At 40.1% G+C, this 23,510-nt stretch overlaps 1 protein-coding gene across 2 annotated transcripts in view; it reads left to right on the forward strand.

The window, feature by feature from the left end:
• The window catches only part of dock1 (dedicator of cytokinesis 1), a 160,369-nt gene that overhangs the window by 103,115 nt on the left and 33,744 nt on the right, over positions 1-23,510 (forward strand). For both annotated transcript variants that reach the window (XM_041066538.1, XM_041066539.1), the window contains exons 28-31: positions 3,697-3,798; positions 5,440-5,534; positions 17,979-18,057; positions 19,102-19,202. In XM_041066538.1, the coding sequence (XP_040922472.1) occupies positions 3,697-3,798; positions 5,440-5,534; positions 17,979-18,057; positions 19,102-19,202 (377 nt within the window). The remainder of the gene's footprint in view (positions 1-3,696; positions 3,799-5,439; positions 5,535-17,978; positions 18,058-19,101; positions 19,203-23,510) is intronic.

The following is a 23,510-nucleotide window of genomic DNA, read 5'->3' on the forward strand; positions in this document are numbered from 1 at the left end:
CAGCTGATTTGATTTAGGTAACAACACGACTTTTCCTTGTACATTGCCCTCTGGCCAGTCTTTACATTTGTTTTCCCCACAGATGGTAGGAACCTAAGAATAACAGTCATTTTTCTATGTTTGATCCATTGATGAATTTTGTTTCTAGACTATAGTGAACCTGACAGAGCTGTTAGTATGGCTTCAGGTTGGAAATGTTGCTTGTTTAATGGGTATATATGGCAGGATTTTCATCGCAGATAAAGGAAGTCTTTTATATTAGTTTTTACAGCCCTTAGGTTACAAAACAGCTGTTTCTTGTGTCTGTGTTTTTGTGTTTTGGTTTGGTTTTTAGTTGTTAGGCTGGCAGCTAAAGGAGTATTTTCTGGCTCTCCCTCTGCTACTACCGCTGCTCTCTTTAGCTTCTCAGTGTGTCACATAACTCCGTCACCCACACGAAAATCAGAGTTGATAGGCCTGCTTGTGAATAGTGAGGGAGAGACTTCTTTTTTCTTTTTCCCCAAACCCTTCTTTTCTTGAACTGCTTTATTTGATGTCCGTCCATCCTTTCTCGTTCCTTAAAAAGATAAATAAGAGTTGTCATGGTAACGGTACCGGGTTCATCCCAGTAATAAAAGTGGAGAAATGAGCCATGAGAGGACAGGCTGGCCTTTGAGTTTTTCTTGTCTTGTTCACTCCAAATACTGCTGGTCATTCTGCTAGACCTGCAGAGTCAGCTGTATGACAGCAGAGGCTATCACACCGCGCTGCTTAGCACCCTTAAAATTAGAGCCGGAGACCTCAGAGGGGCACACCTGAACTTTTCCATTAGCCGTCATACCTTTCATCTCTATTTCTCACATTGCGCCTTAACAGCTGGTGTGGCATGTGTTCCTGTTCCGCATTTGGATCTTAATTGTTGCACAGTGAAAGATCTGAATCCCTTTTCTCACAGAGCAATTCTCTGTGTGTGTCTCCCACTCTGAAACCACACGCAGCCAGGAAATATGATAGCTAGATCCCTCACCTGTATTTGATTTGTCATTGGGCTTTACCAGCTGATCTTACTTCCACTACCAGCAAGTACATTTGTTTGGAAGCTTAAGATTCATTCAAGAGCAAAACATTACAGGAATAAAATCAGTAGTGACATTGGTGTGCATATGCCTGTGCTGTTGACAGTCTTGATTGAACATTGGGAGTAAGCTTTAGGGGCTTATGCTACTGTATGCAGCACTGGAGCCTTATGGCAAGTTCCACACTGAGGCTTACAGCATGTAAAGTTTGCTCTGAAGGCTCTTTATCTTGGGGATTCATTCACAGCTGAAGAGACAGAAAGAAAGTACGAGCGTGGGAATCCCCTCCAGCTGATCTAGACTCTCTAGTCTTTGTGGTGAGGGGAGTTGCTGCAACAGGTGCCAATGACTTCTAAAGACTTCTGCCTGCTTTGAAGCCCTTTCTCCTTTTATTAGTGAGGTGACTGCCCAGTCTGAGAGGAAATTGCAGCAGCCAGTGCCTGCCCCTTACATGGCTAGATATGGGATTTTTGAGAAGAAAAATAAAAATTCTAACTATACATTAAATCATCCCATCAGCCTCTAATTCAGTACCAGATTTTATCCATATCCTTGTGATTAGGTAACTGCATTCTCTGTTCTTCAGTTATGAGAATAAGAAATTACAGAAGTATGAGAGAATCATCTCTTTATGCACTTTATAAACTTTATGCACACCTCACACACTCTAGTCTCTTCGGTACCTTCTAATCAGGCTCTGTCTAAATTTGTTCTCCATCTTTAATGCTGAAGAACTGAGGCTAGCTGAGGCTTACAAGAGTCTTGCCCTCTGTGCTTTAGGAAAACATTTTCATATTAATATAACATGAGTCATACTGGTTTCTGTGAAGCATTACAGAGAGGGAAGTGAAGCAGTCATCAGCTCCACGTAGCATAAGGAAAAGTGAAGGAAACATGAAAAATAGATGTTTGCATTAGTGATTATTTTGGCATCTTTTGCAATGCTTATCCTATTGTTAGTGATGACGTGGTACGTGTTGGTGCCATAGATTTAATAATAATAACTAACCTTTGTCTAAAAATAATAATAACCACATGCTCATCAAAAAAAAGTTGAAAGGGTGAGGTAAGGTGAGGTAAGAGTGTGTGTGAGTGTCAGCATCGTTTCTGCTCTGCTGTGTTTTGGTGGGTCAGGCTTAATTACAGCTCAAGGAGAGGTTCTCCAGTGAAACAGAATGCCTTGTGAGGATTAACTACCATGAAGCTGCTGAGTTTTATTCATCGCATGAGGGATGCACTGACAGAGTCCTCACTTCACCCAGGTAGTCCCAGATTAAAGTCCCAACCTGGGGTTTGTTTAGGTGATGACGCTTTTTGCAAAGAACAGTTAGCATTATTGTAACCAAATCTCAGTGAAGCTCAAAATACATGTTGTTAGCTCAAAGTTCTGTTTTACAGATAACATGAAAAAGTATAAACTTTTTCACATTTTTAAAATATGTATTAAAGCTAATTTGGGAGTCTGTCTTTGTGTAAAGACAGATCATTTTTGTTGAGGATGTAAATAAATTAATTTAAAATATGTTTTTAAGAGGTATTAAAACGGAAAATCGTCCTTTGGTGGTTTTTTTTCCCCCTTTGACATATCAGTTTCTCATAGGTCTTTGCTTTTGTCAGCTACTCTAGTTGAGGATATATGCTGTGAGTTGTGGAAAAGGTCAGTCTCAATCCAGCAATATGATGCTTACTTCAGTAGTTTTAGATTTGGACATAGACAGTCAGTCACCTTTCATGCTTTGACGTCTAAACCCTTATCAGACCTTAGACTTATTAATCCGGATGTGCTTTCATGCATTCTGTGGCAAAGCAGTTAATTACCTTCTCTTATCTTTGGTGCATTTTCTTTGATCAGCTAGTTGAGGAAGAACTGTGTGGGAGCAGCAACGAAAGTATTCCAATAATAATCCTGTATGCTGTTATTCTGCAAAAGTATTTATGCAAATTCTGTAACTTATTATTTAGATTTATTTTTAATTAGACCCCAATCTTTTGTCTAGTTTAATAGTCTAATGAATACATTTACAACATCATCAACGAGTCTTTCCCCTTTTTTGTTCTTGCTTGACTCTTTGCAGCGGACTACCATGATTCTCTGTATAAAGACCTTGATTAATTCATCTGTTCCATGGATTCCTCACGCAGCCTGTCAACATGAAACAGTACAAACTCTATTGAAAATATCCATTTCCAGCTGCTCTCCCAGTTCTTTTCTCCAGTATGTCTCGGTCTTTGTCCACTCACATCACTGGCATGACACTGGACTGGCAGCGGCAGCCTCTCTCCACCCAGCCTACCACACATTTGCCTTCCCTTATCTGCTTTCCGCAGCACATGTACTGAGTGCTAACCAGAGTCAGGATAGCGCACTGCGAAGTAAAGACAGCACTTTAGGGACCTCACAGGCATTATAATCAGTGGAGACAAAGAGCTGGGGAGTGGAGGGCAGTAGGTTAATGAGATCAGGCACTGAGTGAGGGCACCTGCCTTTTCAAACCTGGGAGGCCATGCCTGCTTTTAGTAGTCAGATCCAATCAACTCAGCTAGTCAGTATCCATCAAAATCAGAGGCACAGAGTCATTCTATCTTCAGCCATCAATTTGAACTTGATTGTGTATTGAATGCACTTCTTTCTCTTCTCCAGGGTAGCTTTGTGGCCAGCATGACTGCCACACTGAGGCAGATGGACGACTATCATTATGCTCATCTGATCAGCACCTTTGGCAAGATACGGAGTGATGTGGTGGTGAGTACACCTTATCAGTGTGTCCGTGTCTACTGTGTCTTGGCTGTTGTCGTGGAATAACTTTTTGTAAAAAAAAAAAAAAGCCAGTAGTTCAGTATTATTTTGGTCTGTATTTTCTAGAAGTTAGATTAGATCTGTTAGAAAAATGTTTTTCCTCCACAATGAAGTATGAAATTGAATTTCTGTTAGTCCTTGCTCTTGGGCTGCTATATGTACAGCATGCTCTTGATGATAGTAACTCCTAAGGGAAGCAGATCACTCGTTGCAGCCAACAAGTTGTGGAGGAGGGATAAATCTCATTGATGTTATGGATTTCAGCTCTGAATAATTCCTCCCTCAAAGCGGTGTTTCTCTAGTATCAGCTGCCAGATTAGAATTATACTCTACTCTGACAAGTGGGGAAATCCCACTGTTTGCTTTTACCCCAACAAACGACTTTGGGGCTTTATAGGAAGGAAAAGAATTTAATTTATGTCACAGGTTAAGCTGTTTAAAATCCAAGCAGGCAGAGATTTCAGTGTTACTTGCAGCACATACTGCTTTTATGTGGTTTTCAATGAATAAATGCCCTGGTGAGAATTTATAGAATTAGTAGGATTACTGCTTATTTGCACTCACTGTTGTTTGATTTAGCTTGTATGTGCTGACATCTGTTGAAAAGTGTGAAAAGCAGTATTTATTCACCCATATGTTTTTGTTGAGGAATAATTTTTTTCATGTAACTGTAAAAAGTCAGCATGAATAGTACTCTGACCTTCATGGCTGTACACAGAGCTTGTTTGAGACTGCCTGTCTAGTTCCCATAGCAGGATAAACAATCACTATGATGAAACTGGATCTTTCTACAGATTTAATGTTCCCAAAGCTGGCATCCATTTTCAGAACTGGTTGCAGCACAAAGGACTTTGTTGTTTTACAGTTTTTCTCTAATTCATTCAGGAGTGAACATCTACAGCCAGAAATAGATTTACATGAATATTTATGCTTTAGGTATTTAACTGGCACTGTTATCAAGAGCAAGCTAATGTGTGAGTGACAGTAGAATAATCTAAAATGTCTAAATGGGACCATTCAAGCAATCAAGAACTTTAAGGGTAGAACAAATCGCATTGAGAAAAGATGTAAAATATACTTTTGTACATGTATATATTTGATTGAGGAGTGAAAAGAGAAATAAAGAAAGATGATAGTTATTTCATATTAGAAAAACACCATTGACTTTGCAGCCCTGACAGGTCATGAAGTTAAACAGGGAGAATTTGAAGCCGTGGTGCTGCAGAGAAGTTAGCTGAGCATCTATTAGTAGTATAACTGAAACTAGCTATCAAGTTGTCACGTTATGCTTTAAAAGCTGATAATTATATGCCCTGTTAATGTTATCTAAATATCACATAAAGTAGTACTCCTGTGAGAAGTAAGACATTTGTACTGGTGCATGTGAGCATTAAGAACATGCTGGATTATTGGTCTCAACTGCCACGTGCAAAAGGGAAAAACACGAGTCACATTGACCCTAAAAACTAATCTAAAAGCTGTTTCTGCCTGAAAGCTAAAACACAAAACGGTTCTTTTCAGATTGCTCTTATCATGGAGGTGGGAAGAGTAACAGTTTTCATTTTGAAAACTTTCTCTCTTTTGCAGGATTTCCTAATGGAAACATTTATCATGTTTAAAGATCTCATTGGGAAAAACGTCTACCCCTCAGACTGGGTCATAATGAACATGATGCAAAATAAGTAAGTACAACCCCTGGACACACACACACACGCGCGCGCGCGAACACACACATAAATCGTGCTGCTTTAAACTCCATACACTGTTGTTGCTAAGAAACAGCAGTCAGAAGTGGGTAAGAATATTTTCTAATGTTTTTCTCTCCATGCAAATATCGGCACAAGGCCTCAGCGGCGTAGCAATCAGATGATCAGTCAGCGCAGACGCAAACAATCACATGAATTATAGATGCTCAGTTGTATGCTGCCTGCTAATCTCCAAACTTAGTCTCTGCATCTCTTTACTTTGTTGCTTGTTGTGCTGCCGTGGCCTTCTGTTTTATTAATGTGAACCTTGCCTGATTTTTGTTGAAAATATAAAAAGAGATGAAATGTGCTCTGCAGTTTAGTCAAGAGCTATGCTTATGTTCACTCTTCAGAAGAAGTTAGAGCTAGAAAAGTACTTAAAGGCTTTTTGTGGGGTTTTTTTTTTTTCTTCCATTTGTACCTTTTCAGAAGAGACATGGACCAGAATGTGTTGTAGTACTCTATTATGCAATAGCAAGGCAACAACTGTCAGATGAAAAGCTTATGTCAGTTTTTTTGACAAGAAAGAAAGAAAATTCCCTCTTTCCCACCAGCATCCATGCATTATTAAAAGTGGATGTAGATGTGGATGTGTTCTACAAAGTGGTCAAAGATCCATGGTCACTGTGGAATTTACATATTTGTTAAAACAGTATTTGACAGATTCAGCATTGCGCTTCTATAACATTGTCAGACTCCTGATGGATTGTTTAAAGAAAAAAAAAAAGAATCAAAAGATATATCCAGAGATGTTGTATTTTTTATTCCACTCACTTCTTCCTTGCCAAAACCTAGTACCTACATGACCCATAATGCAACTTGGCCACCAACAGTTTGGCTAATATGTCCTCAAGCTGTTAGGGGTCAAGTAAGTTCTCTTCTTTCTTACTCCACATCCACCTGCGTTTCTTTCATTTTCGAACTTCAGACCCAGCCAACGCTGACTCAAATGACATCACCTGAGGCAGTTTATCATATTTTGTGCCGCTCCTTCTGGAGCCACAAAAGGCCTTTTCTTTCACCTATGCAGCAGTACTTCCCAAGACTTGTAAACAGACTTTGATGTGTAAAACCAACTTTAATGGAAGATGCATCAGACTAAAAACAATAAAGAATATTGAAATTGAAATAACAAGACTTCTAACATAAGAGCAGAGTACCTGGAGCTGCTTCTGCTCAAGTGCAGCTGCAAGTGCAGATCTTATAGAGGCAGCGTGTAGTTGACTCCCAGCCCACTTTTTCCTATTCCAGCCTCATCGCCAGCCAGGATATTTGACTAGAGATTGCACTGCTGCTCAGTTTTGGTTCTATTGCTTTCATCAGGCCATTTGATTGCTACAAGCCAGATTCCTCTTGGAATTCACGCTGTCCCTCCTAAAAACACCGTCAGCCACCTGGGTCACAATGCAGAAGACATCAGTGTAGCTTGGTGATGATGCTCCCCTGTGCCCTGCAGATGTGCCCGTCACATCTGTTCTGCTGTAGACTGAGCTGCAGTGTCAGGAAATAAAAACATAACATACAGTCCTGACTCTCCTAAGCCACACACACACACACACACATAAACACATAAACAACACATGCCCCCAAGTGCATACACTGGACTAACAAGCTCATTCAAACACTCCATATCCACTGTGATCCTGTGTTTTATTTTTCTGGAGCAGCTTTGTGGATGTGATGAGCATCACTAGCTCCCTGCAGTTCATTCTCAGATCTTTTTTTTTTTTTGCAAAATATGAAATGTTTTATTTTTGACTCATAAGCTATAGGCCAATGTGTCATCCCCCATGCCTTAGCAGAATCTTCCCCAATTGAACCTTTTGTCTACTTGCACTTGTTTGTGACAGCTAAGAGATTAATTCAGCATTCTAGTCAGTGCATTCAGCCACTTGCTAGAGTTAAATCATCATTCAACTCAATGAAAAATAAGCCTGTCAAAGTCTGCCTCATCTCACAGTCTTTATGCCAGAGCCTGTTTTAATACCGCAGGTGTCAGCTTTCCGACAAATTAGCAAAACTCTTCCATTTGTCGCCCTCCGTCACAGTGGGTTTGATCGGTGGTTTCCTGTCCCCCCACCCCAGTGAGAACCCAAGGTGACACATTCATGTGTTGCATCAACAGTCTACGAGCATAGGAAACTGTGTGCGTGCATCATGCTCTTTTGCTGAGCGCTGGGCACCGATTGAATTCATGGCAGTCTCATACAGCCCCTCATTTCTGAGGCATTTCTGGTCACCTGGGGGAGAAGAACCCAAAAAGAATTGAAAAATACAAAACTCTGACATATTATAACCTCACAAAATTAATTTTAGTGGCTGTTATTCAATGTTGCTTTTTTCACACATTCAGCAGCTATGGAGCAAAGATTTGATGTTAATATGAAAATCTTTAGTTAGTAGACATGCAATAATTGCTTGTACCTGTCAAGTGTTTTAAAGCATGCATGTTTTTTTGTAATGTCAGAACTCAGACAACACATTTTTAAAAAAACATTTTGAAACCTAATATTTGAATATCCCTCAGTCCTTCCTCATAGTGTCCTGTTTCTGGGCAATCCACACATGCCACACTCAGCACACAGACTGCCACCCACGGCACCGGCAGACGGATCTTTAATGTCCACACATTATGATAGCACCACTAATGAGATGGGCATCAGCAGCAGCAGCAGCAGCAGTCGTTTCCTCCCACTCCTTCTTCTCCACCCGTTGCCTCTTACTTCCTCCAGGTTGTAGACCGATTTATGGGTTCTAATTGCCCCGGGGACAGCAGCATCAGGCTGGTTAGCCACTGACTGCCATTTCCCCCATGCCAAGCAGCCATGGCTTAATAGTGACAGCTAATTGGCAGTAGAGATGGACAGACACTTGTTCTTCAAAATGACAGGGAACAAGTTTGCTCAGTAAGGTCACGGTTGGCAAAAAAAACCTGATTGCATGTCCTCTGACACAGATTTCTTAGGTTATATTTATTTGGTACACATAACACACAAAAGTGCACTACATTGTCTTTATACAGACATGTCAAGGCTTATGTGCATCATGCTTTGAGGATCCTGACCTTGAGGTCCCACTCTTTGTCTTGTCTGGTATCATCCAAAAGGCAGACATTTGTCACAGAAACAAGAAGGTTTGAATTGAATACATCTTGTAAAAATGGGGTATTTAATATAATTTAAGCTTCTCTTTTAAACTGGCAAAATGTTGCAGAAATGTCTAGAATGTGCATATGACATTCAGTGTGAATTTATTCTTGCCTTTTTAGAGGTACAAGTGCCCTGTAGGTAAACCTTGTTTTTTTTGTTAAAGAGCGCTTACTGAATTAGCTCAAGTTGACATTTGCTTAAACGCTAAAGTCACTGTCTGTTTTCTCCCAGGCATGAAAAACCGTGCATCACACTTTTACAAGACAACAGCTGCTGGCTGCTTTGTACAGTCAGCTAGATGTGCTCTCTTACCAGATTTGCATAGTAAACTTTTCAAGAGCTCTGTTCTCTTCAACCTTATAGCCCGAGATGTGCTGAGTCACTGCATACTAAGTGCAGTCATCATCATCAATCTGAGCAATGTTCATTAGCAATGTTTTTTTTTTTTTTTTTTCTCCCAGTTGTAAGGCAAAGCACTTAAACAGCTGTGGATGTTGCTGCAACCAAAAGACTTAATTAAAAGATTGAATAAAATTTGTGTTAGTTGATCAACTGTAATTAGTGATATTTAACAAATTGATAAAGTCTTTTTTCCTCCCGGGCTAAACTTCCTCGGTTACAGAAATGACAAAAGGACAGTTAACACATTGAGTAAAATATTGTTTAAGAGTCACTGATAAATTAATACACGTATTAAAGGTTATAATCAGATTTGTGAAGGTATAATCCTTCCTGTTATCCACACAGGATATAGAGTTGAACTGTCTTCCTGTAGTCATGGTATTTTTTTCTTCTTATTTCAATATGCAGCAGAATACAGTTCATAGCAGTCCATCTTTTCATGCCTGGCTGTCTTACTGGGACACACGATCAAACTTTTATTTATTAGATTTGAGTTAACATCAGATGGCCTTCTTAAAATCAGTTCATTTCCCCAAATAACACCCAAAGTTTCTTGCAGAGCTGTTAATTATGTGTAAGAATAGTAGATCAAGAGTCGAATGGGGAATTCTGAGAGAGTCCTACGTGGCAGATGAAAAGATGAAAGCCCAAACGAGCTGAAAAGGCAGCTCTTTAACATGGTAACCCATGCCACCAGTCCCTCACAGACTCATTAGGGGAGCGGTTCTGAAGCTGGATGGCTGCCGCTTGGAGATCTCTCCATGACTAATCCAGGACCTGGAGGGCAGGTCTGGAAGGCGGTAAGGAAGGAGGACTCACAGAGAGTGAAAAGACTGCCAGTGCTGCTGTGATCCTGTTTGTCCCCGTACAACCCACCATCCACCAAGTTAAAAGAAAAAACAGCGCCTGTGGGCTTATGGATATCTGATTTGACATTCTCCCCTCTTAAAAAGAATGCTGTTGAACGAATGTTAGTTTAAAACCTCACAGCTTCATTTTTGTTTCCTTTCAGGAAAGTTACATGGTCCTGTGTGTCAAAAAAAAAAAAAAACATTATCCTTCAAATCCTTTCAACCTACATTAGGTAATTTTAACAAGGTATCATTGTTGACCTAAAATTAAGAGTATTTTTTATATGTTACTGAAAAGCTGATATTTTGGAGATCCAAGGCTGACACCATTGTTGCATGTGCTTTTCCCATCCATCAGGTGCTAAGAACATGATGAAACCAAAAATGTTAACATTTTAAGAGGGTAGCATTGTGTTTGTTTATGAAAAGCGATTATGAACTTGCAGTAAAAGTTAAAGAGGCATATTAGAACTTTGGTAATTCTGCAGTGCTGACATTGAGACACTGCTCTGCAAAGTCACTGTATGTATGGGTGTTTGTTTCTTATGCCAGTGCAGGTTGGAAGTTTTAAGTTAATCTTATGTCTCCACAGGGACTCAAAGGGCTTTAATGTAAATACCAGACACACCACTTTTGTAGACTAATCGGAGTGTACTACTCGGTACTTGTGTTAATGTCTCTCACTATGTGTGTATTAGTTCGAGACAAGTAGCATCGTTTGGCCCATGGAGTGCAGTGCAGTTGAGTGTCTGTGATCATACTGTGTCCGCTGGCCTTTAACTACTGCCCCCTGAGGAGCCATAACATCTAGTGTGATTTCTCTCAACATGTGTTTTATGAAAGTCATTATCAAGCAGCAGCAGCAGCAGGGTCGCTTACCGTGTAAGAAAACTGAACCTACCATATAGATGCCCTAAGTGGAAGTATTCAGATAAGTAAAATAAGCAATACCACTATGTAAAAATATTCCATTAGGAGAAGTGAAAGTCCTGTATTGAGAATTGTAGAAATTTAAGTACATAGAAAAATCTTAATAGGAGTGTTATATCATTACACTGATTCACATTGCAAGTGCATTTACATAGCAGCAATTTTTATGTTACTTGTCAAGGCAAGTGCAGTATTTCCCTCCCAGAAGTATAAAAGAGCATAAAATGGAAATTAAGTAAATTTGTACACCTCTGTTTTTTAGATGATCCTGATTTTTTACTTTCCTGTGCTCGAGTATCACTCGAGGATCACCTACTACACCGAGGCAGATGCTTCTTTGGAGACCTAGTGAATATGCTGCAGCTCATTTTTGTCTGTCCTCTCTGAACATAATTGACATGTTTGCAGTACACTCAATAAATGCTCCTTTCACTTTGATAACCTAATTACTTCTGTCTTTAGATCAGCAGCGTGTCAAACAGAATGGCCCCATTTCATGACTGCATATCTGATGTGTATTTAATTTGGCATTCAAACCAGTATTGATGGGTACTGCAATCAGCATTTACTAAAAGGGCAGCCATGGCATGAACGTCAGTCTGCTAATATGCCAAGGCCCTCCACAATCATCTCTAATACACTGATTTTGAGTGTTGTTGATGGTATGAATCCACTGTACGAGACATGGCTGTGCCTTCATCAAAATATTGTTAGAGAGTGTTACATTTTTCTTTCTAAATGTTTTGTGTAAAAAAAAAAAAAAAAATCCATAAGCTTTTATTCTTAACTCTCTAATTTTCTACAGGCATATTTGAATTTAAAAGAAATTGTGAAAAAAAAATGTTAAGAATTTAGACTGCTAGAATCTGTTTTAATTGCTTTGTGATTCAGCTGATAACTTTGAATATGCCTCATTAACTCATCCATTGCTCAACATGAACTGCGCCAGCCCAGTGACTCCAGTGTGAAAAGTTGCTAATATTTGGAGCTCTCTCTGAATCCACCTTCGTTGCCTCATTAGTAATCCGCTCACCTCTTCGCAAACTTTTGGCCTTGATGAAAAGCAGCCTTTGCTGTCATTGTTACATCTCAGATCTCTGTGTTTATAGGCTGGCGGAAGCCATCACACTGCTTGGCGCTGCCAAGTCAAAGGGACTGCAGCTTTTTTCACAGTATTCACATGATGGACAGGGCCTCATTGGCCTGTGGGGTCAGTCAGCAATCATATCTTTTCCACTGTCATTTTATACAGTCTCACAGACACATTATATGTGCCCAACTCACCAACACACACATCTACAGTAATCTTTTACTTGGCCTCCATCATCAGTTCAGTTTTTCACAGAGAGAGGTCTTCTGAGGTTCCACAGGTTCTGTTACCAACTCCTCCGAGAAATAACTACTCATGTACAGCTCTCCTGTTTAATCACTGACTGTATGTACCTGTATGTTCATAATCTAATAGTATTTATATATTGCCTTGCTTAAAAAAATAATGACTTTGTGTTCAGTGCTACTTAGCAAATATTAGCATGCTAATATACTAAAACAAATACACTCCAGAAAAAGCTGTAGTTTGTATCAGCAGCAGTCAAAGACATAGTGCCTGTCTTTTGATTAACTAATAATCAAAAGACAGGCACTAAACTGTGTTTTTAGTGTTTCAGCATACTCCGCCGTTCACTACACCCAGTTTATTAATTAAAGGACGTAATGGACTTCAGCTTTAAGATAGAAGCCTTGTTTTGTTTTTGGTGCAAAGATTTTATTTTGGCACCATCGTCCCAGCTTTGTTAAAGAGCTTTTTATTTAAGTGGCTTAAATGGTAAAGTGGAGTTAGGAAGTAGGGAGTTCTTGTCCCCTCAGTGTAAATGGAAAAGTCTAATAGATGAGAGCAGTTCTTTGACTCACCCCAGAGATATTTTTGAGTCATTAGAGCTTCCCTCAGCTTCCCTGTGGTGTGCATCTCGGTATAAAGTCTTACAGCCTAGTTTATCTGAAAAGCCATGGCAAACTTTAACTAGAAATGAATATACTGTATTTAAGATGCATTAGAGGAAAATTGTCTCGCTGGAGTGAAAACATGTCGACAGACGAATTGATCTAATATTAGATCAGGTGTCTGAAATAAAAGTAATCTAATTTAATAAATAGGTCTGATAATGAAGGTTTTTGACCTTGTCTTATCTCTGAGCATAAGCAAATATGCCAGCTATTCAGCAACGCTATGCAAATAGATCGTGATCATTATCAAGGACGCTCTCTGAACTCAATTAGCAAGTATGATCTGCTGATAACTTTTCATTAGCATATATGCTAGGTGTCTGTGGTGCAGATCACCCGACAGAGCTCAAGTCTGTGTACCATGGCTGCAGGAAGTCAGCTGATTTAAAGTTTAAATAAGATCAACAAGGGCATGAAAAGCAAATCCTGTGTTGTCTGTGCTGAAATGAAAATGTGCAGCACACCTATCAATCCACGGTAATGGGGTAATTTTTCTGACACTGACAGTTTGATGGAGCATATTTATCATAATGATGCCATATGTATACTGTATCAAAATTACTCTAATGTGTAGGAGGTGCTATGCTACTGTTGCACTCACTGCCTAATTAAATAGTTAAAGGATCAAAGTTATGTTTTTGTCTCCCTAAGCAGAAAATAGAGAAGCCTGTGATTTCTGAAGATGATTAGCTCTACCTTGATTTCCCTGCTGAACTTGAGATGAAAAAACAGAAAGCAGCAAGAGGGCAGACTGTTTTTTAGGAAGCGTGCATTTCTAGGGTGTCCCCAGAAATTCATGGTATCTTGGCTGAAGGCGTAAAGCAAACACTAAATCCGTCGGATAAGTCTTTGATTATATTTATAGTGGCAGATTAAATTTCCCTGTCGTTAACATTTTGCTTGTAGATGTAATAACATTATAAAGAACTGATTTGTCATTGTCTCTCCTTTTGCATCTGAGCATCTTATTTTCCCACTGCAGCGTAATGACTGGCCATCACAGATGTTGCAAGGCAGCCAAGTTTCTTCCCCCTGGCATTTGGCGCTGTTAATAATGCAGGCTTAAAAGAGCAGTGACACCACAGACTGTATAATATAGAGTTAATGTTCACTTTGCAGACAGTCTTGATTCACACTCATATTGCTGTTTCTGTGCAAAGGATATTCCCTGAAATCAATATGTTGATTAATTACAGAATGTACAGTAATTACTTCTTTTAATGAACAAGTATTCTGTGACTAACTCAAATACAGACAGGGTAGAGCTTTTGTTAGTATATCACATTTATTGAAGGACCACAATTTAAAAATGTCATACTTTTAAGCCAACATTAAAAAAATATATATTCCAGAGTTCAAGAAATTAGCTCTGAATGCCTTTAATCTTGTTTGAAATGGCCTTTTTGGAGTGTCTCAGTCAGAGCCCACTGTGAGGGAGAGTATATTCTATTTTCATCCGCCTCATTAAGTTTTTCACTTTAATTAATGGCAGGATGTGCTCACAGAGGAACTGTCCTGTCTGTTCGTTAAAGCCCATTATACGTCTGCACTCAGGCAGACTGCTGGCTTCAAACAGGCTTTTAGGTACTGGAGTTTACGTTATCATGTGACCTGCAACATGAGTGAGAAGGCACTCATAAAACACGTTTATGCAAAGCATCTCACATTAGCCTACGGATGCTGCAGACCAGTCGTGTAGGGAGCACAGGAGACTTCATCTGCTTGGATCATCAACCAGTTGTAGTGGAACCATGAGGGAGTTCCTGTACTGGAAAGAAAGATCAAGAAGAAATGGCTGATTACAGCTGTTTTTTGCCTGCTGAGTCATATTTAGCCAGAAGCTGTGAAGAGTATTGATCTTGCTTCTTTCCTCACTGTGTGACCCAGCAGTGGGAGCTGTGTGCTACTTTGGTAATGTTTGTAGAAATTACAACTATTGGTGATTAGAGATTAGTTTAGTTGGACCCATCACATCAATCACATGTAAGCTAGTCTGTGTACTGGAAAAGAATTGAGTTAAATATCTTTCATTACCATGTCTGAGCGTGATACCACTGATTAGAGTTGGTGTAATGCAGATTTAGGGTTTGTAGGTCAGTAGTTACCTGTAGTTTTCCATTTACATGCACCATAAAGATCAGGCTTATCCTCTTCAATTTTTTTTTATTCACCGAAAAAATTCCTTTTTTTCTTTTCTTTTTCCCCCAGGAGATGATTGGTTTAAATTTCCCTTTCCTGATGGACTTTAATGTTGCTGTGTTTCCTGCTGCAAGAATCAATAGTTGTTTTTGTTTTTATTTTCAATGCTCAACAAAATGTTTAAACCACAGAGTGTTTGAAGTGCTAGAAGACTTTTTTATTCATATGAATTTTTGTATTGTTCTTTTAAAAAAAATTTTTTTTAATTAAATGTAGTTTATGTATTTAATTTTTTGGTAAGCACAATGCATTTGTTAGAGATCTTATCTATTATTCTTTTTGGAAATCCAGAACTGCAGAGTTTTTGGGCTCGTGATGTGATACTTCTGATTCAAGAGATTTTGTGTTTCCATAGTAGGAAGCTGGTGAAATTATTGTATTTTGTATTACTCTTTTTTCCTCTATTATGCCCTGTTATTACTCCATTACATAGAAAAACATATGAGTCTGCATGAGTTGCAAGCAATAGGATTGTTCTTATTCCAGTCTTAATCGGTAACTCGTTTGTAAATAGTCTTCAGACAATTCCACAAGGTATAAAACTGTGTTGATATCAGGACCAACCACTTTAAATTATTGTTTTTGGCATAAGTTGGTCAAAGATTCCATCCATCATCTGACTTATTTCATGACTGACATGACAACTGTGCCTGTATCCTTTGCCTGGTAGGAGAATAACATAAATACAACCAAAAGAAAAACAGATGCTAGTTCACAGCTTGCCACCGTATTTTCTGAAGACACATCTGTAACAGTTTTTTTCCCGCACACCTGGTGTCAATAACTTAGTTCAGTGACTGCTGTTCTGAGTATCCTTCAGCCATTTTTTAAATAGTCAACTGAATATTCAGAATAAAGAACGTCCCCCTTTTTTGTAAAAAAATAAAATAAAAACGTAAAATAATGAGTTTCACATATTGAGCTGTAATATTTCTCAGCCAACAGGTGCAGTGGTTGGAAACACATTTTAGCATTAGTCCAGTGTTAAGCGTATCAACTATATTGGCATGTTCACAGCTGCAGAAAATTGAGTGAGGTGTGCAGAGGGGCAGCCTGTGCTCGTGCAGACAGGATGGTGGTAATAGGCTGTCTGTGTGCTTAGGAGATGGGAGGGGGGTCTCCCACTCTGAGACCAGAGAGCCAGAGAAATGGACTTCTAATGGCTTATCCAGAGGTGCTCAATGACAGTTAACCTTTCCAGCTAATGATTAAGGTGACACATCGTAGCACACATCGGCCTCAGATAGCATTTAGTCAGCAATGGAGATAAATGTGGGACATGAATATTGTATAGCTTTAAAATACCCCAGACCCCACTGCGTTGTATTCTCAACAGTGATGGTTATTCCTGTTCAAGGTCAGTTAGAAGGGGCAGTGAGGGAAACCCCCTGTCCTGATCCTACTCTGATGAAATGTAGACCAGTAAGACTGGGCGATGTAGACCTTTACTGCCACACAGCTAACATAAAGTAAGAGACACGCAGATGATGTGTGAAGACTGTGCAGTTCCCACAGGAGACCCTGTTCCAGTAACAGTTTAGCTTAAGCCATGACCAAATGCGGGCGGCTCTGTTGGAGCTGCGTGTGCAGCAGATGTCTGCTCACCTGCCAGTGTTAGTTACCTGAGCATTACATCTTAATGCTGCTTTATTGCCTGCTCATGAAAGCCTGATGCAATCCACTCAAGTAGCATAACAATTGTCCTTGTTTCACCTTGCCTTTTTTTTTTTATCGCGCATTCTAATGTATATTCATATGCTGCCTTGAGCAATCATTTGTTGCAATTTGTTTACTGATTAGTAGCAGAAGCAGGGACCAAAATTGAGAAACCGTAAGAACCTGGGGTAATTGCTCCTTAAATAAAATAAACCAGGTTTTTGAAAATGCTGTGCTAGATATTTTGCCTCCTATGCTTACGATATTTTTTTCTCAGTGGGTAAATCCTAGAGATTAGTACACACATTGTTGTATGACTGGTTCATAGGGAATGAAGTTAAATAGTGGATGGTCCTCTGACTTTGTGAGTAGCAATCATAATTCCCCTCTAAAAGCTTCGTGCCACTTAAGTTATTAACATTTAATTCTGCAACATCAGAGTGGATTAACCCATCAGACAGTGTTCTCATTAAGATCTACTCATTGCATCTTTTTTCGGGAGTGCCTCAAGCCCTTCTGTACCTCAGTCTGCCAAAGAGAGAGACTGAACCTGTGTTTCACCTCTGTTAGTACAAGCTTCTGTTTTTTTTCTTCTTGTCTGGCTACAGCTTTCTTGTCGCAGCTTTAAAACTACAGTTCAGTTTTCCATCTAATTGTCTTTGTATATTGCATGTAGTATCTTTTTTTTTTTTTTGCATCTTGTAGTGTTTGTTTTTACCTACCCAGGGACTGCTGATGGAAAGTACCTGTCAGCTAAAAGCTGTGCAAAGCTTCTCTTCCCTGTAATTGAGATTAATATTTTTGAACAGATCCCAGAAGAAATATGTGAAAGAAATATATGCCTTTACAATGCAAATGCAGTGTATAAAAAATCAATATACAAAGATCTGTGCTTTAACTGAACTGTTTTGGCCAAACATGGCTCATTTGTGAGCATGTCCTTTGCATATGACATTTTGTTATGAGTTCAAATGTTGTGCATGGTGGTGTTTGAATAGGGTCTGAATGTGAATACTTGGGAGCTGCTTTATCAACAAGCATAGTGGTTTCAGCGAGGAATTCACAGCTGTCTGAAAGTGACCTTTAAGCCCATGTAATTAAACTATAAAGTGTACATACCATTATTTTAAGGTGGAAAAACACTTTCATCAGTAAGACAACTAGATCCAACCACTTTCCTCTCTTTCCAGGGTGTTCCTACGGGCCATTAATCAGTATGCAGCAGTGCTGAACAAGAAATTTCTGGATCAAACCAACTTTGAGCTACAGGTAAGAGCTGAGTCAATGAAATCCTTTTGTTTTAATACAACCTTGATGCCCCTCCCCACGCTTCCAAAGACCATTGTTCTTTTAGTCAAGGCAGCACTGGATTATCATTTTAAGTACCATTAAAAGCAATTTTAGAAAAGATCTGGGTGTCATTCTTTTAAGCCAGCACTTCACTGCTGTATCACACTGAGGCTGTTTTTCCAGATGCGGCATTGATGGACCTTCAGAATAGAAAAAAGATCACTGAAGGCAGTCGACATAAAAATCGTGGCAAGGGAACATCAGTGTAATGGCTGGCAATTTGATGTGCATTTCTGAATAGTTCAACCGGCACCACTAGAATAGAGCAACTTTTTCTGCTCGCTTTTTAAATGTCTGACATATGGAAGAATGTCAACAACTAAATTGCTCTGAGCTTTCAAAGCCTTTATGGATGAATTATTGTAACTGTGTTTAAGTGTGACTTATACCACTTGGAGGTCTCTTTATGGTGTATGAATAAAGCTGTTGGGTTTTCCTTATTTTAAACTACAGCTCAGTAGGGTAAAGATAATTTATCAGTATAGAGTCAGAAAGTCTCATACAGCCATTTTTACTGCTCTGACAGCCGTGTATTTTGGCTTATGGGTGTTCTCATAAGGAATTGTGTGCTATAATAGATTATTTATATTATATTCTTTGAAAACTTATTATAAATAGACGTATTTCCTATGTATGCATACATGGACTATTTGCACAGCTGTGAATAATGGTGGCTACAGTAGCTCTGCTTTTAGCTGCTGTCGTTGTCTGATTGAGAGTGTGCTCTGGAGGCAAGTGGCCTAAATCACCAACCTCTCCCTCTACTGGGACAGCTTCCCGCCACACAAGTGTACCCATCTCATCTAAACTTTTTGATTTAATGAAGCTGCAAAGCTTTCCATCTCATACAGTGCGGTGTGGTACTTAATGATATTGTTGTGAAACTGATTTTGGACTGTGAGTTAATAATTTTTTTTTTTTCCCACCACACTCTCTGTCCATCTCTGTCTTTATCTGGGTCAGCTGTGGAACAACTACTTTCACCTGGCTGTAGCCTTCCTCACACAGGAGTCATTGCAGCTCGAGAATTTCTCAAGCGACAAAAGAGCCAAGATCTTCCACAAGTGAGTACGAGCGCTCTCTCAGTTCACAGGACATCCTCAATGCACACCAACATAGTCCAAGCTCCCTCCCCAGCATGAGATGAGCAGGCTTTATATAATTCATCACATGGAGGCTCAGGGATACCCAACACCCCATGGCTCCAATAGAGGCTGCACTAGTTTTTCACCCTTCTGAACAAAGCAGAACAGCCTCATAGTAACTCCAGGGGTTATGGAGAGCACATCTTGTTCTCAAATCTCAGCTACCCGACAAAGTTGGGAATCCCCTCTTGGAATTAAGACACAGGCCTTTGGTTTCTCCTCAAAGCACTCTTTTTTCCTTCATATTCTCTCAGCAGGGGAGACATTTTGATATCATAAAGCACACAGAGTTTACAAATGGCTAAAGTTTTAAATCCACAAAATTTAGATATTTTATGTCTCTGAAAGTCTGCTCTAAAACCTAACCCTCCTTTCAGCAGTGAGTTCAGAGAGCAGTTTCATTTCCCGTTCATCCACTGCCTGTGTCTACAAAGAACTATTCATCTATATTAGAATTTCTCATAGAGCCTGGTAATGCAGCCAAATGTGGAAATGCTTTCTGGGCAGATGTGCAGCGTATTGGCTCTCATCTTCATTTGGAGGAGCTTTTGTCACTAAAGCATACATCACACTGGCCTGTGCTTGACAGAGAGACCTCTCGTTGGTCAGTGCAGTAAACACAGTAAACAAGACATTCCCAGGCACTCCCACCCTGCCTTTCTCATCCTGTCAGCCTTCCCCTAAAGAAACAGCTGTTTGATTCACTTACACAAGAACTCCAATTCCTGGTGAAAATATAGGAACAGGCTGATCTCTGCCTTTCTGTTCCCACACTGTTTAGTTAACATTCCCAAATATGTTATTCAGATACACCCAGGTCTCTTCCAGAGAGAGTAAAGAGGATATTATACAGGGTTTGTCAATTGCTCTTCCTCCCACTCTTTCTATCTCTACCCGCCCACTCTCCTTCTCTGTCTCTGTGTCTGTCTGTCTCTGCCTACCTCTCACCTCCTCTCTTTTACCTCACGCTCTGTGCATCCCGTTTCCACGTATGCTGGGACATGAACTGTCAGTCGTGGCTGCAGTACCAATTATTGTGCTTTGCTCAGGACCAGAGAACAGAGGGGTGAAATCAGAGAGGTGTGGAGCACGACTCTTTAGCTCTCTGCATCGGCTTCTCTCCTGTGTCACACGTCTCCCAGTGCTGTTTGTGAAGTTCTGGTCTATTACTCGCGTCTGTGTGATCCTCATTTCCTTCTCACACTTACTCCACTAGGACACAGATATGTCCTGACATGTCATGACATGTCTTCATAGATACATACTGCATGGGAGGGTGAATGCATCTCTCAGTTTTTCACAACCTGGGTCTTGTTTCCGTGGTTTTGGCCATCATTCACATCAATAAGAATAACACTGTACTCACCTAGTTACCTGCAAAGATCTTGTTCTTCAACTGTTCATGTAGAGGTGCTCTGGCTAGAGACCGTGGATATGCAGCCCTACACAAACGTGCATAAATGAGCATGCAGCAGTGTCATTGTTCTGATATTCACATACAGTGTGAGTGATGAAGAGAGGCAGTGTCATGTTGTCAGCTTTTGTGAATATCTCACACTTCCTTCGCTTTTGGCTTTGATCACATCTCATCTGTTTTTACAGGCCACTACCTGTCAATCATTTGTGTGTGTTTTTCACCGTCTTGCTGTATCTGCCACTCTGAATTTTTTTCTCCATCTCTTCTGTTTCCATCACCTCGTGCCTCCACATCCATCCGTCTTGCCTCCACATGCATCCGTCTTGCTCTTTGCCCCCTGACCCAGTTGCATTACACAGCACAAGCTGCTGAGAGCCCCAGATCCACTCACCGCTCACCGCTCTCCCTCTGTATACATGTTATTCTTAGTTAACCTCACAGGGAGCTTTCCACCCCGTAGCTGACAGGTATGTGTTGTAGGTCCTGACAGCCGACAGTCATAGCTGCCTGTCTCGCTGCCTATAGGAGTGTGACAGAACAGCACCCTGCATCTGTCTCAGCTCAGATGAGGATATGATGCCTCCCGAGCAGTTATCTGCTCCCTGCATCCAACCATTAGTGGAGACACAAACCCGTAAGCTTCCTCAGGCACGCATACATACTGTGAGTACAATCTTACTCACAGATATGAACAGGAATAAATTACAAGACACACATACAGTTGCACATTAAAGTGTGGATGAGGGGCAAAAACAGTCAAAAGATGTAATAAATAATTCATTTCACTTTTCATGCGTGCAGCTTTATGGTAAATTGTAGAGGCGGGTATCTATTTATATTTTATCATCTTGCCAGTACTTTGCCTAAAGATCAATCTTTGCTGGGCTTTGTTACACTCCTTCCTTTGACAACTAAATCAGTGTTTTGACCTGGTCAGGCTGCAAAGAGGTGACACAGCATCTTTAAGGATTCCTTCAATTTTACTTCTCCACTCTGTCAAAATACATTAGTGTGTCTTTGTACAATATTGGCAAAACAATCGATTGGGTTTCAGAATTCCACCAGTGCTACAGGGCCCTCTGAAATGTCATAACGTGTGAAAGGGACTCTGAAGGGATATTAATTAGAGGTCAGGATAGGTGTCATGCTTAGACCTCAAACCCTCATCTTTTACTTAACAATGTCATGCAAGGTGTCCTGCTATCAGTGTGCTGTAAAGAGCAGGCAGAGGTGTCACTGTGAATCCATTACTCTCTCAGTGTGATAGTATGATGTCAGACAGGCCTGGTTCTTGGCATGGACTAACTATGTAGTCGCCTGCAGCGCCACCATCTGGATAGGTTATGAGACTGGAAGGAGGAGGTTTTCCCTCTTTGGGGACCCTGATTGTGCTGATGAAAATAGAAGTTGTTTTGCAGATGCCATAATTTCTTTGATGTTTATTAATTCAAAATAAGCCTCTTATTTCTGCAGCATGGTGTTGCAGATGCTTTAAAGTGTTGCATGCCTTGGATTTATCGTGCTGTGCTATTGATGCATTCCTTAACTAACTGGATGTTGTTTGAAGGAGTGAAACCAGCAGTGTATCTACACAAGTACTTGCATACGTGCACAGTTAATTTTCAAAATACATGCTCTTGAATAGCAGCAAAAGAGGCTGTTCAAATTTACCTGTTTTGTACAAGGTTGTGAGGAAGTTTCAACCAAATAACAAAAACGCCTGTCTTCATTAATGCATAAACATATTATAGAACAGCGAGTAACACAGCAGAGCAGTTATCGGATTTATCCATTGACTTTGTGTATAACCTTTTTTTTTTGGTTGGTTTTTTTTTAGCAGCCTTTCAGCCACACTGCCTGGTTTGAAGGCAGAGACTGTTAGACTGTTTGGCACTGCTCCACAACAGAACCACAATATTGTGGTTCAGTGCAGTTATTCCCCACCAGTGAAAATACATCTATTTACTTCTCAGCATGCAATGGTGCTGCTAAAGTGTGCCATACCAGGTCAATAGTAAAAGGCCAGAAATAGCTCTCTCAGGACTGTTATCTTTATTTTGTCCACTATATTCTTGATCTTAAAACAATTTCAGGCTTGAACTTACTCGATTTCCTTATCAGTCTGTTCTGAAAGATCTGAAGCCATTACTTTTGTTTCATGTGATCGGTTTCACTGAGCTCTCACGTTCTGCCTGTCTGCTCACTATTTCCACTCCTGTTAGTCTCTCCATCATTTACTGTCTGTCTCTCCCTCTCTGTCCTTTCCACTTCACTGTTTGTCCTCTCTGTGACCTGGGACAGTGTGGCAGGGAGACGGGCCCAAGCTGCCATGGAGATTGGTTCATGACCTAGACATGGCAGAGCTGATCGGCTTATAAGACCTCATTCGTAAAAGCTAGACAAAGAGTCAGGGCGGGAGTGATCCTTCCAGCTTCTTTTGCAAATCTTTGTTTTATTTAAGGGCCCTTGACACACAAAGTTGACCTCAGAGAGCTGGTACCAACAAAGAGTCTCTGATCAAACACTCAACCTCATGTCATCTATCTTTTGTCTTCAGTGTGTTCAAATGCATAAAAAGGAGAGAAGATAGATCATATAGCTGACAGTCTGCTAACTGTTGGCGTGTGTGTGTGTGTGTGTGTTGTGAACTTGCATGAGTGGAAATATCTCATTTATGTGCATTTGTATTCCAAAAAAACTTCAGGGAAAGACAAAGCAAATTAATTTACAACCGTCAAGGCACTGTCTTTCTATTTAAACAGTCTCATTATTATATGCATTAAATGCTGTAATGGGTGCCATTCAGGCAA

The sequence above is a fragment of the Toxotes jaculatrix genome, chromosome 21, assembly GCF_017976425.1.
Source record: "Toxotes jaculatrix isolate fToxJac2 chromosome 21, fToxJac2.pri, whole genome shotgun sequence".
Classification (NCBI taxonomy): Eukaryota; Metazoa; Chordata; class Actinopteri; family Toxotidae; genus Toxotes; species Toxotes jaculatrix.